The sequence below is a fragment of the Onychomys torridus genome, chromosome 10 (genome assembly GCF_903995425.1).
Source record: "Onychomys torridus chromosome 10, mOncTor1.1, whole genome shotgun sequence".
Classification (NCBI taxonomy): domain Eukaryota; kingdom Metazoa; phylum Chordata; class Mammalia; order Rodentia; family Cricetidae; genus Onychomys; species Onychomys torridus.
In genome coordinates, this window is record NC_050452.1 from 26,789,511 (window position 1) to 26,806,376 (window position 16,866).

At 45.6% G+C, this 16,866-nt stretch overlaps 2 protein-coding genes across 4 annotated transcripts in view; one reads left to right on the plus strand and one right to left on the minus strand.

Annotated features, from left to right (window-relative positions):
* Eif4enif1 (eukaryotic translation initiation factor 4E nuclear import factor 1) overlaps positions 1-6,037 on the minus strand; it is a 41,392-nt gene extending 35,355 nt beyond the window's left edge. The window contains exons 1-2 of one of the 2 annotated variants that reach the window (XM_036200888.1): positions 5,820-6,037; positions 4,871-4,994 (exon numbers count right to left, since the gene is read on the minus strand). In XM_036200888.1, the coding sequence (XP_036056781.1) occupies positions 4,871-4,966 (96 nt within the window). In that variant the 5' untranslated portion in view covers positions 4,967-4,994; positions 5,820-6,037. Of the gene's footprint in view, positions 1-4,870; positions 4,995-5,624; positions 5,710-5,819 lie in introns of those variants that run through there. The other variant, XM_036200887.1, reaches the window with a different exon arrangement.
* Positions 6,038-14,416: 8,379 nt separating this feature from the next.
* Sfi1 (SFI1 centrin binding protein) overlaps positions 14,417-16,866 on the plus strand; it is a 59,320-nt gene continuing 56,870 nt past the window's right edge. For both annotated transcript variants that reach the window (XM_036200284.1, XM_036200285.1), the window contains exon 1: positions 14,417-14,669. The gene's annotated coding sequence lies outside the window, so the exon portion shown is untranslated. The remainder of the gene's footprint in view (positions 14,670-16,866) is intronic.

Sequence of the window (16,866 nt, forward strand, 5' to 3'; positions counted from 1 at the left end):
AAAATGTGACCTGAAATCTGCCTGGACATTTAGGGAGATAAAAGTCTTTCTTGCTGGGTTTAAGACAGTTTAAATGTATTACATTTTAGCAATGTCCCAAGACATATAAGATACCACTAGCTAAATCAACACAGCTTACTCTTTCTTTCTTCTTTTTTTCTGACTTCCCTTCATATCCCTGGCTGTCCTAGAACTTGCTCTATAGACCAGGTTGGCCTCAAACTCACAGAGATCCATCTGTCTCTATCTCCCAAGTGCTGGAGTAAAGGTGTGTGCAGCCACTACCACCCAGCTTTTCTTTCCTTTTGCTGAGGCAGGGTCTCATTATGTAGATCTGGCTGGTCTTGAATTCAGAGATCCACCTGCTTCAGCCTCCTGGACATCGGGAATAAAACTGTGCAGCTGGCAGCTTGGTCTTTAACTACATATACAGAACACTTCTTACCTTTGTATTTTTTTTTTTTTCATTTAATCAAGAAAGGTGTTTTGTTTTGTTAAGATTTTATTATTTATTTATGTATATGAGTGCTTTATCTACATGTACAACTTTATGCCAGAAGAGGGCATCAGATCCCACTAGAGATGGTTGTGAGCCACCATGTGGTTGCTGGGAGTTGAACTCAGGATCTCCAGAAGAGCAGGCAATCCTCTTAACCACTGAGCCATCTCTCCAGCCCCAAGAAAGGTGTTCTTAAGCTTACCATCTCATCAAGAGCCTTTAATGTCAATTATTCCTTGAGAGGAACCCCCTTTAAAGATATTTGCAAAGAAAACTTTCTATTTTAGCTGAAGATAAAATCCTTGGAAAGGCCTCCCAAGTGTTTCACCAAAATGTGAGCACTCTTTCATAGACTTTACAGACTGTAGGCCTAACTCTGAAGTTACCTAATGGATACTAAAGAGTTTAACACTTGGCTTTTTACTTTTCCCACAGGTTACTAAAACTTGACTAGGCAGAAGAAACAAGCTACTAACTGCCCAAGAACTACACTCCTCCCAAGGAAGGTGTGTCAGCCTCCCTTAAAAAAACTTGTCAGCTAAGCAGTGGTGACACACTCCTTTAATCCCAGCACTTGGGAGGCTGGGGCTGATGTGGTGGCAGGCATGTCTCTGAGTTTGAGGCCAGCCTGGTCTACAGAGTAAGTTTCAGGACAACTAGGGCTACACATAGAAAAACTGTCTCAGGGGAAAGAAAAAAAAAAAAACAAACCAACAAAACCCAAAAAATAATGGGAGCTGGAGAGATAGCTTGATAGGCGTACTTGCTCTATAAACTCAAGAACCTGAGTTTCAAACTCCACCACCTATCTAAAAAGCAGAGTACGGCTATACTCCAGGATGGGAGATGGACTAGCTTGCTGACCAGCCAGGCTTGCCAAAAAGTGAGCTTCTGATTCAGGGAGGGACTGTGTCTCAGGACAATAAAGCAGATAGCAATACAGAAGATACTCATAACCTGATCTGACCTCTGCATATGCAAACATGGGTGTCACTACCTACATAGTCACACACGTGCAACACACACACAAATAGCAATGGGATAAAAGCACCTGTAGATGGCTATCAGGTCAATGTCATTCATGAAGCTAACTACTAAAGGGGACCCCGAGAATAGGTCTTACAGACAGGTTAGCACCACATGGAGCCAAATCTACTCTAATCTAACAATAGCTGATCTGACAGAGACACTTCTAGTGAAGAATGCATAGGAAACTATGAAAATGCTACTAGAAAAAATGAGAAAGTCTGGGGTTTTTTTTTGTTGTTGTTGTTCAAAATTTTCCACATGTGCACCTGGCCAATGCAATAAAAGTAAGCCTTACCTTTAAATAGTCAATACAACTGATAAAAAGAATGTAAAACTGCAAAATAGTAAACAGGTTGATAACTACTAGAAAGAAACCTAAAACATTAAAGTTATTTTTAGGGCTATCTGCTTCAGTGTTAGAATGGAGATGAAGGTGGGCAGTACAGCTTAGGGGAAAAGGGTATACCTAGCAGGCACTAGGCTGAGGGCTCCATGCTCAAGCCAAAATAACAGCAAAAGAAGGCGGTTACTCACTGCCATTTGGAAAGCTGTTACTTTGATTCTAAAGCTGGTGTTAAAAGGACACTCATCTTTGAGTACGCCTATTTAACGCATCATCCAGATTTTAGCATTTGCTGTGTAGCAGGCACTGGACCTGCACTTTCCTATTTATTCACCATAAAAGATCCTGCAAGATCAGCTGTATTCTATCTTCACTTTGGAGGAAAAGAATGAATGAGATTAAGAGAAGCTAAGTGGCTGGGTATGGTTACATACACCCTTAGCCCCAGTATTTGGGAAGCAGAGGTAGGTGGATCTCTGTGTTTGAGGCCAGCCTGGTCTACGGAGGGAGTTCCAGAACAGTCAGGGCTACACAGAGAAACCCTGTCTCAAACAAACAAAGAAGCTAAGTTTTGAAGGCCACACGGGTTAAAGGTAAAATAGTAATCCAGTCCGTGAGTGGCACTCAACAACCCTTAGCCTCTCTTTCCTTCTCCAAAACTTTCTGAAGCTGTGCCACAATTACCAGACTTGCTCCTGTCCAGCTGAACTACAGGAAACTGAACTACCTTCTTGGGTAGGTGGCTCTTAAGTCCAATATCCTATTACAGCACCCTTTCTTGAATTAAAGGTTCCCTCTACAAATTTCTATATGCAATGACTGGCTTCTTATGTAGCTAAAGATCCTATCATGTTAGGCAAGTTGGGGAACACTCATAGGGTCAAAGCACCTGAGTCCCAACTTTTCAAGTTGAGCTAAAATGGAAAAGGCAGGAAACAACAGTCAGAACCCAGTACCTATGGTCTTGCCAACCAGCTAAGAACTTCCAGTTAGCTATATATTCTAGACAGCTGACATATTAAGATCGGATAATAATTTTTCACACCCTAATTCTGCTTTCCTCAAAATAGGCATCCTTATTTTTATGCTAGCTTAAATACAGCACTCAAAAGCCACCTGTCAGAGGTTACCACTCAACTGTTTATTGAAGATATATATATAAAAAATTATCAAAGATGATTTCTGTATAGGAAACTGATCATCTAATTCCTGACTTCTACCTGGAATTTAAATCTTATTCTTCTCTGAGGCTTACTTTCCTTTTTTTTTCCTTCAAGACAGAGTCTCACCATGTAGCTCTGGCTGTCCTGGCAATCACTATGAAGATCAGGTTGGCCTTGAACTCACAGATACCCACCTGCCTCGCCTGAGAGCTGTGATTAAAGGTGTGCACCTTTGTATTGACTGCAAAACATAGCATTTGTTCTTGGGAACACAGCTTAGCAAAACAGATCAGAAATTAAGTATCAATGACTTAAGACCCTCCAGGATGAAAGAAGCACACAATCAACCCATTTATAATATCCTGGTTAACTGTCACAGAGGCTTAAATGTTAGTGTGAAGACACCATGTAACTTTAACTTGACTTCCTATACTTGAAAGCACAGCAGAGGCCACGCTCAACCTCAGAGAGCAGCTACCTGACAAACATCATTTGTCAGTTTTCCACAGAAGAAACTACTTCAAAAAACCAAACAAGAACTAGGAAATTTGGAATCACATACCCTTATAAGTAGTTCAAAGCCCTTCATCTGACACATTCAGAATTCACCTGCCAACGTTTTAGGCAATGAGTTTAAGTTGTGGACCACTTCTCAAGCATGAGAGCACTTACATTTGGAAGACAAAATCTGAATACAGTTTAAAAGCTCTCTGACAAATTGGTTAATCCCAGCTCTAGGGAGGCGGAGGCGCCTGGTCTGGCCTACAACTGGCCAATAGAAAAGCACTCTATCAAGAACTCATGTTACACTTAAAAATTCCCTCCCATGCGTACCACATCATTCATTCATCCATTCATTCTTTCTCCTCTAAGGCTGAAAATTACCATCTGATGCTTTATCAATTAGGGAAGAGTAAAGGCAGTACACAAATAAGGCCCAGCTTTACTGAGTAAAGGAGCCTAGAGACAATATGCCATGCTGGAGTTCATGTAGGTTTTCATACTAAGGAAATACAGACATGGGCTCAGCTACAACATAAACCTTAGACTTTCCACTTTAGGAACGTTTCATATGCTCTAGCCTAGGCATTTTAGAAAGCCAGAAATGAACTTATAGTTTACTGCAACTTGTTAATCTGTTCAGGAACACTCAGCAACCAATATGACACAGATGCTATTATCTTTACTAAGTGTACAAAATCTTGATGTGGTTCCTGAGCTAGGGAAGACAGCAAGATGACCAGTTTAAAACCAGCTGTAGTAGTGCACATCTCTAGCTTCACACTCAAGAGGCTGAAGTGAGAGAGTACCATAAGTAAACAATGTCTCCAAAAACAAAAACAGGAAGCTTAAAATCACTATGTACTCATAAGCAATGGAATATAATATACAATATATAATGAGTGAAGGCTTGCTTTTGTGAGTTCATACCTGATTCATGACAAAAGAAAAAAACGGACTAAAAAGTCCACAATTACTCCTGACCAGGCCACCCCTACAGAAATTGGACTTTCAAGGAAACATCAATACAAAAGACACTGGTCCTGTGAGGCATCCCAGAGCTGGAATCCTCACCTGACGCCATTACACCCAATCACACAACTGTTACAGAACATCTGAGTGCAAACACATACTGATTTACAAATTTCATACAGGGTCTGAGAAAAAGCCTTTCAACCTAAAACCTACAGCATAAACCCAGTGGTCACACTTCCAAGAAAATGACCAAACTGATGCTTCACTATTTAGTCTCCACTGAGTCACGGCAAGACTACCACTTTAAATAACTCCAATGAAATAGCTACACATTACTACTTCATCAGTAACAGAACTTACTTTTGTATAGCGATGGGGGGATTTGGAGGTGGGCAGTTTCTTTAGGTCAAAGAAAGCATCTCCATTTCCTGTTTCATCCACACTTCTCTTCTCCATGGCTTCTTGGTGTACAATTTTTTTGCACCTGGGAAGATAAATTTCAGCACAGAACTGTCAAAGGGAACAATAAATATTCAGAAACCTTAGCTGCTTATGAAACTGAAACTCTTGAGGGGGGGAAAAAAAACCTAAATAGTTGTGTAAAGAAACCCACCCCCAAATTATGGTATGAACCAGGACTAAATTGGAAAAAGAACCACCTTAAGTATTGAGTATCCACAGCATAAGGGAAGCAGAAGTGGAAGGGGCCCAACTCAGGGAACAACCTTTAATTATCTTTAATACAAAGAGAAACCAAAATAGTCGCTGCCACCCACGAGAACCGACCAGGCGGTGCTGGGGAAGTTTCCCGGAGTAGGGGCCGGACTGGTTAGGCTGCCGATGCGGGAAGTCTGACTGCTGGCAAGTGCCTGTCACTTGTCAATGGATGGCACCAGCTGCCCCTTATTACCCCAATGTCTGGGGCTGGGGAACCCGCCCGGGCGCACCGCTCTCAGCCGGCCACACCTGTGGCCATGTGAGGGGCGTCCGCGGCGAGGGAAGGGCCGGTGCGGGCCTCCTCTGCGAAACTCCGCTCCTCAAACCAACCCCCAGCCCCTCGCGCAGGCCCCGGGCCGGAGGCCTCCTCGGGAAGAAGGGCGGGGGCGATACTCACGGAGAGAGGCGGGCCGGAGGGAGCAGGGACCAAGTCCACAGGCCGGCCGCCTACAGCCGGCGCAGGCCCGCCTGCTGCCCGCCGGCCGCCCGCGCGCCTCGCGCCTCTGCCGCCCCCTGCGCGCGCCCTGCCGCCCGCGCTCCCGGGGCAGCGCGCCGTCCTCGCCCGCAGGCCGGGGCCCCGCTCTTGCCGTACCCTTGTTCGGAGCGCCCGCCGCCGGGCGGCCCCGCGCTTTGGCCGTCGCGTCCCCCCCGCGCTCGCTCCAGGCCCGGCGCTGCTGCCCGCGGCCTGTGCTTGCGCCCCCCCCCCCAACCCCGCTCGGGCTGGCTCTCCTCAGCCGCCGTAACCGCGGCCCGGCCCTCCGGCGTAGCTCTCCGCCCCCTCCCCCTAATAACCCCCGTCGCGCACCGCGGGGGCCCAGGCACCGCCCTCGCAGCGCGCAGGACCTGGGGTGTCCGCGGCGGTGCCTGTCGGAAAAGCCGCACTGGGCGGCGCGCTCCGGGTCGAGCTCTGCGTGGGCCCGACGGCGAGAGCGCTCTAGCCAGACAGGCACGATGGCTGAGGGGAAGTGGTCACGGCGGGAGCTGCGGGAGCCTGCGTCCGAACGCTCAGGCGGCCGCTGTGGGCAGCTCAAGGAAGGGCGCCCCGTTCCCACGCGTCGGGAAGGGCGGAGCCAGTAGCGCGCAGTCCCGGAGCCGCGCCACGCCGGCGCGAGCCGGGTGGCCTGGGTGGGTCGGCTTCCTCCGGTCGCTGGCTGTCACCAGGCAGGGGCACACCTGGAACTTGGGCAGCCAGTTAGAAGACCGTAGCGGTGTTGTGTTTGTCTTTACTGTCGGCGTGATCTAGGGTAAAGCTCTGAGCGCCCTGATTTTCCGCCACCCCCCAAAAAAAAACCCTTGTTCCTAAAGTTACTAGAAGAGGATTAGCCATAAGGGCTGGTGCATTAATAAGCAAGTTTGCCGCAATTATTTTGGATGCTACGTGAAGGAAATGACAAATTAATTGTATCTCCAGTGAACAACCTGAATCTTGCTTTACCCTGCATGGGAAGGGAAGAGTTAAGTATCTGGGGGGAAAATAGATGACCGGTATCTGGCGCTTAGCCTTTGCCCGAGTGCCGAAACTCCAGCTGACGAGGATACAGATACGCATATAAGTAAATAATGCAAGAACTGCGGCTCTGGGAAGGTCACTTGTGACCCTGGTCTGCTGGAGAATGCTGAGCTGTTTCTTCACGGTGGGACTGCCTACAGTAGATGTTTCTTGGGCGTGGAGCGAGACTTAAGGTTTTTTTTTTTTTCTCTAAAGAACAGGGAGGCTGAGAATGTTGTCCTGTGCATGTAATCTTCATTTTTTTGTTTTTGTTTGTTTTTCTCGAAACAAAGTTTCTCTGTGTAGCTTTGCGCCTTTCCTGGAGTTCACTTGGTAGCCCAGATGGCCTCGAACTCATAGAGATTCGCCTGGCTCTGCCTCCCAGAGTGCTGGGATTAAAGGCATGGGCCACCACCGCCGGAATGTAATCTTAATTTTGTGGACCTTGGGACCGGGAGTTCAAAGGCAGCGTGGGCAACATGGCATTTGAACATCATTTATTTTACTTGGAAAACTACTTCGCTTTCTTTCTGTGAGCCATGGCAACAAAAGTGACTTACCCCCTTTGAAATTATTAATAAAGTCTTTCTCACAAACTATCTTTTGTGACAGGGTTTCACTATGTAACTCCTACTGGCCTCCCAAGGGCTAGGATTATAGTTGTGTGCCTCCAGAACTGCAGACAAGACACAGAGGATTTAGGCCTAAATCTCCACTGCAATATAGGCTGTATAGAGTTAGGAATGTATTTATCTTTAGCTTGGTTTGCCAGATGGTAATAGCAGTAATAAAGATTAAATTTGGCAACGAGGGGGGAAAGCCTTAGATAATCCACATAAAGACTTGGAAAAATTTTTTTCTTTGAGATAGAGTGTCTCCTTTTTTTTTTTTTTTTTTTTTTCCCCTTTGGTTTTTCGAGACAGGGTTTCTCCGTGTAGTTTTGCTCCTTTCCTAGAATTTGCTTTGTAGAGCAGGCTAGCCTCGAACTCACAGAGATCCGCCTGGCTCTGCCTCTCAAGTGCTGGGTTTACAGGTGTGCGCCACCACCGCCCCAGTGGGTTTCTCTTTTTAACAGCCTTGACTGTCTTGGAAGTCTGTAGACCAGGCTGGCCTAAAACTTAATAAAGATCTGCCTGCCTCTTCCAAGTGCTGGGATTAAAGCTGTGCCATGTCCGTTTGAAAAAAAAAATTAATAAAGCCTATGCAAAGACACATTGTGGGAAAAGAAAAGTGATGGCTATTCTTCTTTCTTTTTTTCCCCAGACGGGTTCTCCGTGTAGCCCTGGCAATCCTCACAGAACACACAGAGATCCCCCTGCCTCTGCCTCCAGAGTGCTGGGATCAAAGGTATGTGCCACCACTGCCTGGCTGGGATCTGGGTTTTTTTTTGTTTGTTTGTTTTGTTTTTTGTTTTTTTGTTTTTTGTTTTTTTTTTTTAAATAACAACAGTTTATTACAATGTACAACAGTCTCCAGGATAACACTTCATTCTAGCTGTAGGTAGCAAAGATGTTATAGTAGAGAATCCAGATGTTTAACAGGCTCCAGGGTAACACTTCATTCTAGCTGTAGGTGGCAAAGATGTTATGGCAGGGAATCCAGATGTTTAAATAGGAATGGAAGAGGGTCGCCATCATCTCAGATATGAGGAACAGCTTACTTTTTGCCAGATTTCTTAATTCCACCTGTGGCCAGGGGTCCCTTCCCCACGGCCTTGGCTTTTAGCTCCTCGAGTTTCTTCTCTTTTTGTTTCTGCTTGAAAGCCTTATCTTCCTCGTCCATCGCCTTGGGCTGTTTTAGGGGCTTCTTTTTGCCACCTTCACAGCCCGACGTGGCACCTATAGACAGACAGCCCCTTCACCAGCAGGATCTAAATTCTTTTTTTTTTTTCAAGACCGGGTTCAGCCGGGTGGTGGCAGCGCACGCCTGTAATCCTAGTACTCAGGAGGCAGAGCCAGGCGGATCTTTGTGAGTTCGAGGCCAGCCTGGTCTCTAAAGCAAGTTCCAGGAGCTACACAGAGAAACCCTGTCTCGAAAAACAAAAAACAAAACAAAACAAAACAAAAGACCAGGTTTAGTGTTTTTCTGTGTAGTTTTTGTCCTGGATCTCATTCCTTAGAACAGGCTGGCCTCAAACTCACAGAGATCCGCTTGGCTCTGCCTCTCGAGTGCTGGGATTAAAGGCGTGTGCCACCACCGCCACTGAGCGGGATCTAGATTCTTAAAGCTGAGAGAAAATAGGAATAATTCTCTCATTATGGAGTTTAGAAGGCACCTACACCCAGGTGCTGAGCTAGAGACCCAGAGCTCAGGCATGCTAGGTACCAGGACTCTACCTGAGTTGTTCAGTATTTGGAGTCAAGCTCAGGTCCTAATCAGTGCTAGGAAGGTACTCTTAAAAACTGAGCAACATTCCTAACCCAACAAATTATTTTCTCAAAGCTACTAAGTGTCACTTAGTGAAATCTGAGTGAGTTTTACCACCTTGAACATTAGTCTCAACTGTCAGAAAGGAATCAAAGTTTGTACTTCTCTGTCGTGTAGAAGTAATTAGATGTAACATTAAAATGAGCCAGGACTGGGACTGGACATGGTGGCACAAGCCTGTAATTGCAACATTCAGGAGATGTCTACCTGTGACCTCCAGGATAGTGTGGTCTCTACAAAGTGAGTTCTAGGCCAGCCAGGGCTACATAGTGAGACCCTGTCTCAAAAGATAAAAGGCAGAGCCTGGAGAACTGGCCCAGCTGTTTAGCGCATTGGCTGCTCTTGCTGAGGATCCAGGTTTGATTCCTAGCACTTGGATGATTTCCTTCTACTTGTAACTCCAGTTCCAGGACGGACACCTGGCCTCTGAAGACACTAGGCACGCATGTAGTGCACTTCATACATACAGGTAAGCCACTAATACACATTAAATAGACCTTTAAAAAAATGAAAATAAGCAAACAAACAAAAAAAAAAATTAGGGACTGAGGATGTAGCTCAGTGGTAGAATACAAACTTAATATATCCAAGGCCCTCAGTTTGATCCCCAGCAACCACTGAAAATCAAAACAATAACAAAAAAGCCATAGCCAAAACCAGAGGATTAAGTTATTATTTGGCTCCAACTTGATAAATTGAAAGGTTACCACCAGCTGTTCTGATTCATTCAGCATCACCTGATAGTGGATTAAAGGTCAGGAGCTAAGACCCCGTAAAGGATCCTTTATTCACGTGCTTGGGAATTGAAAGTGCTATCAGCTGGGGCTACTGGAGCTTTGAAACACACATGTCCTTTTTATTTTTTAAAAGACTTTTATATGTATGTTTGAGTGTCTTTTGTATATGTATGTACATGCCTGGTGCCCTCAAAGGTTAGAAGGTGACTCATCTGGAACTGGAGTTTAGAAATGGAGACAACATGTGGGTGCTGGGAGTTATATCCCAGTCCTCTGCAAGAACTGCTGAGACATCTCTCCCACCCCTACATAACTTTATTATGTATGTGTGGTACCCTCAGAGGTCAGAGGAAGGTATCAGATCCCATGGAACAGGAGTTATAGATGGTTTTGAGCAACCTCGTGGGTACTAGGAACTGAACTTGGGTCCTCTGAAAGAGCAAGTGTTCTTAACTGCTGAGCCATCTCTCCACCTCCCTATACATGGCCTCTTAATATGGCCCGAGCTTCAGATTTCAAGGATACATGTCTAGATAGTTGCAGTGTGGTTTTTGTTTTGTTTTTTCCATGCTGAGACTTGACCCCAGGACCTTGCATACGCTAGGAAAGGGCTCTATCAGGAGCCACACATGCCAGCCCTGCGCTGCCTTTTTCTAACCTGGTCCTGAAGGCATTGTTACTTTTGCTGTATCCCACATTCTATTCCTTATAAAGGACTCACAAAAACTGTACTGTGTTCAGGCTGGAGAGACGGATCAGAGGTTAAGAGCACTAACTGCTCTTCCACAGGTCCTGAGTTCAATTCCCAGCAACCGCATAGTGGCTTACAACCATCTGTAATGAGATCTGGTGCCCTCTTCTGTATACATAATAAATAGATAAATCTTTAAAAAAAAAAAAAACTGTACTTTGTTCAAGAGGACAAGAATTGACTTGTTTATATGGGAGAAATGTCAACTTGTTTGTGTTAAAATAAGTGCCAGAAGCCATATATGTCAGTGCTTAAGGAATTGTTGCTAACATGATTGGTGACTGGAACTAATTTCCTAAAATCTCTTGTCTATCCTAGTTTGGGACTACTCTTTACTGAGTCCTATTTAATAGATTACAGAACTGTGGCCTCACCTCTCTTCTTTTTTTTTTTTTTTTTTGTTGTTGTTGTTGGTTTTTTTGTTTGTTTGTTTGTGTTGGTTTTTCAAGGCAGGGCTTTTCTTTGAACTAGCTCTGTAGACCAAGCTGGCCTCACAAAGATCTGCCTGCCTGCCTGTGCCTCCCAAGTGCCGGGATTAAAGGCATGTGCTGTGCCACCACTGCCTGCCTCTCTTCATTCTTAAAAGCTTTGTTTTAGTTTGTGAGAAAGAAGACAATTACAATTTAGGGTTAAAGGTAAAACTTTGTAAGGAAGGGCACCTATAAATACACTTCTGTGAAAAAGCTAGGCACCAGCTAAGCCTTTTTTCTTTGTTGCTTTTTGTTTTTTGGCTTTTTGAGACAGGGTTTTTCTATTATGTAACCCTGGTTGTCCTGGAACCAGGCTGGCCTTGAACTCACAAAGATCCACCTGTCTCTGCCTCCTGAGTCCTGGGATTAAAGATATTCACCCCTAGGCCTGGTTACAACTGTGGTTTTATAGAAGAGAAATGTTTCACGAAGTGCTAGACACCAAGAAGCCTATACTAGTTATTACTATATGAGGTGGTTTCAATGAGAATGGCCACCACAGGCTCATCCCCTGTTGGTGGAACTGGTTGGGAAGGATTAGGAAGTGTGTCACTGGGGCTAGGTTTGAGGTTTCAAAAGACTGGCACCTTCCAGTGTGCACCCTCTGCCTCCTGCTTGCAGATGAAGATGTGAGCTCTCAGCTGCTGTTCAGTGCCATGCCTGCCTGCCTGCCTCCTGCCTTACTCCCCACATGACCTTCAATCCCTCTAGAACTATAAACCCCAAAAAACCCTTCCTTCTATAAGTTGCCTTGGTTGTGGTGTTTTAACCAAAATTGGCAGGGATAAGGGGCCCACACAGCAAACTGTTGAGTGGGAGGACTGGGGATATGAAATAAAGAAGACAAAAGCAATAGCTGGGACCAGGAGGTCTTGCATAAGCTGATGACTTATGCCAAACTAGTTTTTTAAGAAGCATAGCATCATATATAGTATTTGTGGTGGTTGGGGAGGAACGGCCAAGGTCAGCAGAGTGCTAAGTAACACATGTTGGCAAAGGGAACATGGGATACCTCTGACTACTGTCGAAGGACTGATAACCACAATCCACGGAGAAGAGTTGAGTCCCCAGAAACCACAATCTTGACTCCTAAGGCACTGGACAGGCCTTGCAAGTCTGTTCCTGGACATGGACACAAAACTAAATTCTCTTTACCCTTTCATGAGGGCCTCTAAGAAAGTCTTGGGTAGGTCTGGTCTCCCCACAGTGTTAATCACAGCAATAGAAAGTAACATACAAAGCCGGGCGGTGGTGGCAAACGCCTGTAATCCCAGCACTCGGGAGGCAGAGGCAGGCGGATCTCTGTGAGTTCGAGGCCAGCCTGGTCTCCAAAGCGAGTTCCATCCAGGAAAGGCACAAAGCTACACAGAGAAACCTTGTCTGGGGGTGAGGGGGGAGTAACATACACTACATCTTCCTGGTAGGACTGATGATTTTCCTGTAACTCACATGGAAATACTGCTTATCTTTTCCTCAGATTGTCAAAGCTGAGGGTGATGAATGCACGCAATGGGAAAAAGCATCAGCAAATAAACTCAAATCCAGAGTATGCTTAGAGGCTGGAGAAATTGCTCAGCACTTACTGCTCTTGCAGATGCCTCGGGTTTGATTCCATGCACCCACTTTGAGCAGCTCATAACCACCTATAACTCCAGCTCCAGGATATCCAATGCCTTGGACATCTGCACTCACACAAACATTTCCCTACCGGACACATGCACACATACATATAATTAAAACCAGGTATTAAAAGAAGTAACCATTTCTAATCCTGGATATATCAAATTTATATAATTTATGTGACAATACTTATAAGACTAATTTATAGTAAACTAAAAAATGATTCCAGTATTTTGACTATGAAATTAATTACCTTATCAATACTTGAAGCTGTAACTTCAGGTGAGTTATCACCAAAAGGTTGGTTTTCTCTAAAACACAACTTTATTTTGTTGAGTTTTTTCTTTTTCTTTTTTAAGGTGCAGTGGTGTCTGGACCCCTGGAAGTTAAAGCTGCCATGTGGGTGCTGGGAATTGATCTGGGTCCTCTGGAAGAGCAGTCAGTGCTCTTAACTACAGAGCCATCTCTCCAGCCCTGTTGTTGGCGCTTTTGAAACAAGGACTTGCTTTGTAGCCTTAGCTCGCCTTGAACTTTCTACGTAGACCAGGCTAGCCTGGAACTCATGTTCACCTGCTGCCTCTCCAGTGTGGGAATTAAAGGTATGTGCCACCACACCTGGCCCAGCTGTTTTGTTTTTGAGACAGAGTCTTCCCAAATTTCAACAGTGGTTTTAAAATGGGTAATTTTTCCTGCCTCCACCTTCCCGAGTAGTTAGGGAGTACAGGCATGCACCACCAGGCCAGATTTATTTTCCTGTTACCTTTTATTTATGTACTTGTGTGTGTGCATGGGCATGGCTTGTGGCTAGAGGTCAAAGGATGACTTTTCAGCGAGTTCTCTTCCGCCATAGAAGTTCTGGGGATTGAGCTCAGGTTCTATGGCTTAGTAACAGGTGGTTTACCTGCCGAGCCATCCTGACAGTTCAGCCAACTGTATTTAAACGCTATTTATTTGCTTGCTATTCATAGAGTCTCCCGCTAGCCAAGGCTGTATGTACTGGAACTTACTAAATAGGCCTGGTTGTTTTGAAACTGCCGTGGTTCTCCTGCCTCAACCCCTCACAAGATGACTGCCACCAATAAATGGTTTTAAACACTTTGAATTACAAAATCACCATTTGTAAAAAGGACCAGGAAAGTACTGAGTTTCATCTTTTTATTATTATTATTGTTGTTTTTGTTGTTATTATTATTATTATTGAGCTGAGGATCGAGTATTATTATTATTATTATTTATTATTTATTTTTTTTTTGAGCTGAGGATCGAGCCCAGGGCCTTGCGCTTGCTAGGCAAGCACTCTACCACTGAGCTAAATCCCCAACCCCGAGTTTAATCTTTTTAAAAAATACTTACTGTGTGTATGAGTGTTTTGCCTGCATACAGGTCAAAAGAGAGTGTGACTTGTAGTCACAGCCTTTTAAAAGCCACCATGTAGGTGCGGGGAATCTGGATGGGCAAAAAGTGATCTTAACCGCTGAGTCATATCTCCCGCCTCTTGGTTCTAATCTTCACCCACCCACCCACCCAATAGTTATTCGTCCTTGTTTTTATTATGAAATCTCTTAAGTCTTTTCTCAAAGCTATGTCTTCAAAGATAGAGCACTAATTGGCCGATCTAATGCGGAGATTACCGACGTGTGCTACCATGCCCGTGTCTGACACCTGTCTGTCGCACGCGGTTTTGTGCAGGAGGCGTTAGTGGAGACCCGCATCCAAGAAGCGCCCATACTTCCGGCCAAGAGAACCGTCGGAAGCCGAGCAGAGAGAAGCCAAAGGCCTCTATTCCCCGGGAGAGCGCGCGCACTAAACACGACAGAGCAGCTTCCGGCGCGGGCCGCGTTGCCTTGGAGACGGGGGGCGGAGCCGCCGGCGCAGGGCGCGAAATCCGGGGCCGCGGCCCTTTCCTGCAACCTTTTCCCTGCGTTCTCTGAGGAGTCGTCACCCTCAGGTACGAGGCCAAGCCTAGCGACCCCCAGCCTTTGAATGGCTCATCCCCCTGCTTCAAAGCCGGCAGAGGGCGGGTGCCTAGAAGCCGGGCCCCGCGACTGCTCTTTCTCCTGTTCAAGTGCAGGAGATGCTGCCTACCCACAAGGCCTTGGTCCATGCGTGGAAATGAGAGCAGAGCGTGCGTGAGGTCGTTCCGAGTCCGCCCTCCTTGCTCGGGCTGCTCTCGCGCTGTTTTTGCAGGGCCTGTGCATCCTCCTCCCCCTGGTGGAGAGCTCTTTGAGGTGATTCTCCTGCCTGCGTGAAGCTTTTTAGCCTCCTCGGATCGAGATTCGATTCAGGGGTGTGCCCGGGCGAGGGGCTCCTTGTGTACGCTGCTCTCGAGCGACCTAGCTGAACCCACATTGCATTTGTACCTCGGATCCTCTTCCGGGGGAGTACTGAGGCTTGAACGCCATCTGCCCCCTTGTTAGCCGGTGACCTTGAGCACCACCTGAAAGATTATAAGTACCTGCTGAGGTGGCTGTGTTAAAGGGGGTCGTTCATGGAAATGCTTTGGAGAAAGCATGGAACCGGCGCTATAAATGTCATCTTAATTGTAGTCCGTGTGCCTTAGATTGTGTGGTAATTACCAAGTGTTGAGAAAATAAGATTTGATGGGAAGGCTTCCTGGAAGCAGTAGTTGAAACTTACTCAGGGGCTTGATATATAAATGTCCTCTTTTTCTTTAATAGAATCCTTTTATTTTTTAAAAATTGTACAATACTGTAGCTACATGTGTGTATTTCACATCATCATGGTTTTTAATATATTTTTTAAAATGCAAGGTTATACATTAAAGGGGCCAGAGGAATGGTTCAACGCTTATGAAGAACTCACTGTAGCCGGGCGGTGGCGATGCACGCCTTTGATCCCAGCACCCAGGAGGCAGAGCCAGGTGGATCTCTGTGAGTTCAAGGCCAGCCTGGTCTACAAAGCGAGATCCAGGACATGCTCCAAAGCTATAAAGAAACCCTGTCCTAAAAAAACAAAACAAAATAAACAAAAAGAACTCTTACTTCTCATCCAGGGGACCCCAGTTGATTCCCATCTGGTGGCTCCGGTTGGGGATTTAGCTCAGTGGTAGAGCGCTTGCCTAGCAAGCACAAGGCCCTGAGTTCGATCCTCAGCTCAAAAAAAAAAAAAACAAAAACAAAAGCATCCCATCTGGTGGCTCATAAGACACCTGTACTTCCATCTTAGAGGTAGATTGCTTGTCCGGTAGAGGCTTTGGACTCCATTTCTAGTATCTCTGTAACACATAGTTATTCATACTAGCTTGATAACCCAGGCAGCCTGATAACCCATTAAAAATAATAATCATCAAATAAATAAGATTTATGTGTGTGACTTTTGCCTTCATGAGTGTCTGTGTACCTTGTGCATGCCTGTTACCCTCAGAAGCCAAAATGGGGAGGTCAGAAGAGATTGTCAGATCCCCCAGAACTGGAGTTACAGGTGGTTGTGAGCCACCGTTGGGAATTTAATCTGGGTACTCCAGAAAAGCAGTCAAAGCTCTCAACAGCTGAACCACCAGTCCAGCTCCTATGCTCCCCCCCCACTCCTCCACCGCAAAGGTTTACTGTTTTTTTAGTTATGTGTCTGTGGAGGTACCTGTGCATGTGTTACAGGTACCCTTGGAGGCCGGGGGCATTGGATCCCTTGGAACTGGAGTTACAGGTAGTTGTTAGCCATCCAGTGTGGGTGCTGGGAATCAGCCCAAGTTCTCGGCAGGAGTATCATGTGTTCTTAACTGTTGAGCTCTTTCTCCAGCCCTGATCTCAGCTTTTAGACTGTGGGTCATGACTCCATATAAGGGGAATTTAGAAAAATTTGACAACAGTAAAGGCTTCTAAACTTGTGACCCAAAAGAACTGAAAAATAAAATGACATGAATCTCAGGTGTTTGGGGCAATCCTCGTCAGTGTTCCTTGTATCACACGACCTTGTTTTTGATGGCCTTGTTTCTGACACACGTGTGGTCTCACTATGGGAGCAGTCACACTCCTACAGGCCAACAGACAAGGCCTGAAATTCCTTAGTTGAAGTTCAAGATCAGGTTATGAATTGCAGTATTTTTACTTTATTGTTTTGTTTTGTTTTGTTTTGTTTTGAGACAGGGCTTCTCTGTGTGGCCCTGCTGTTCTGGAACTCACTCTGTA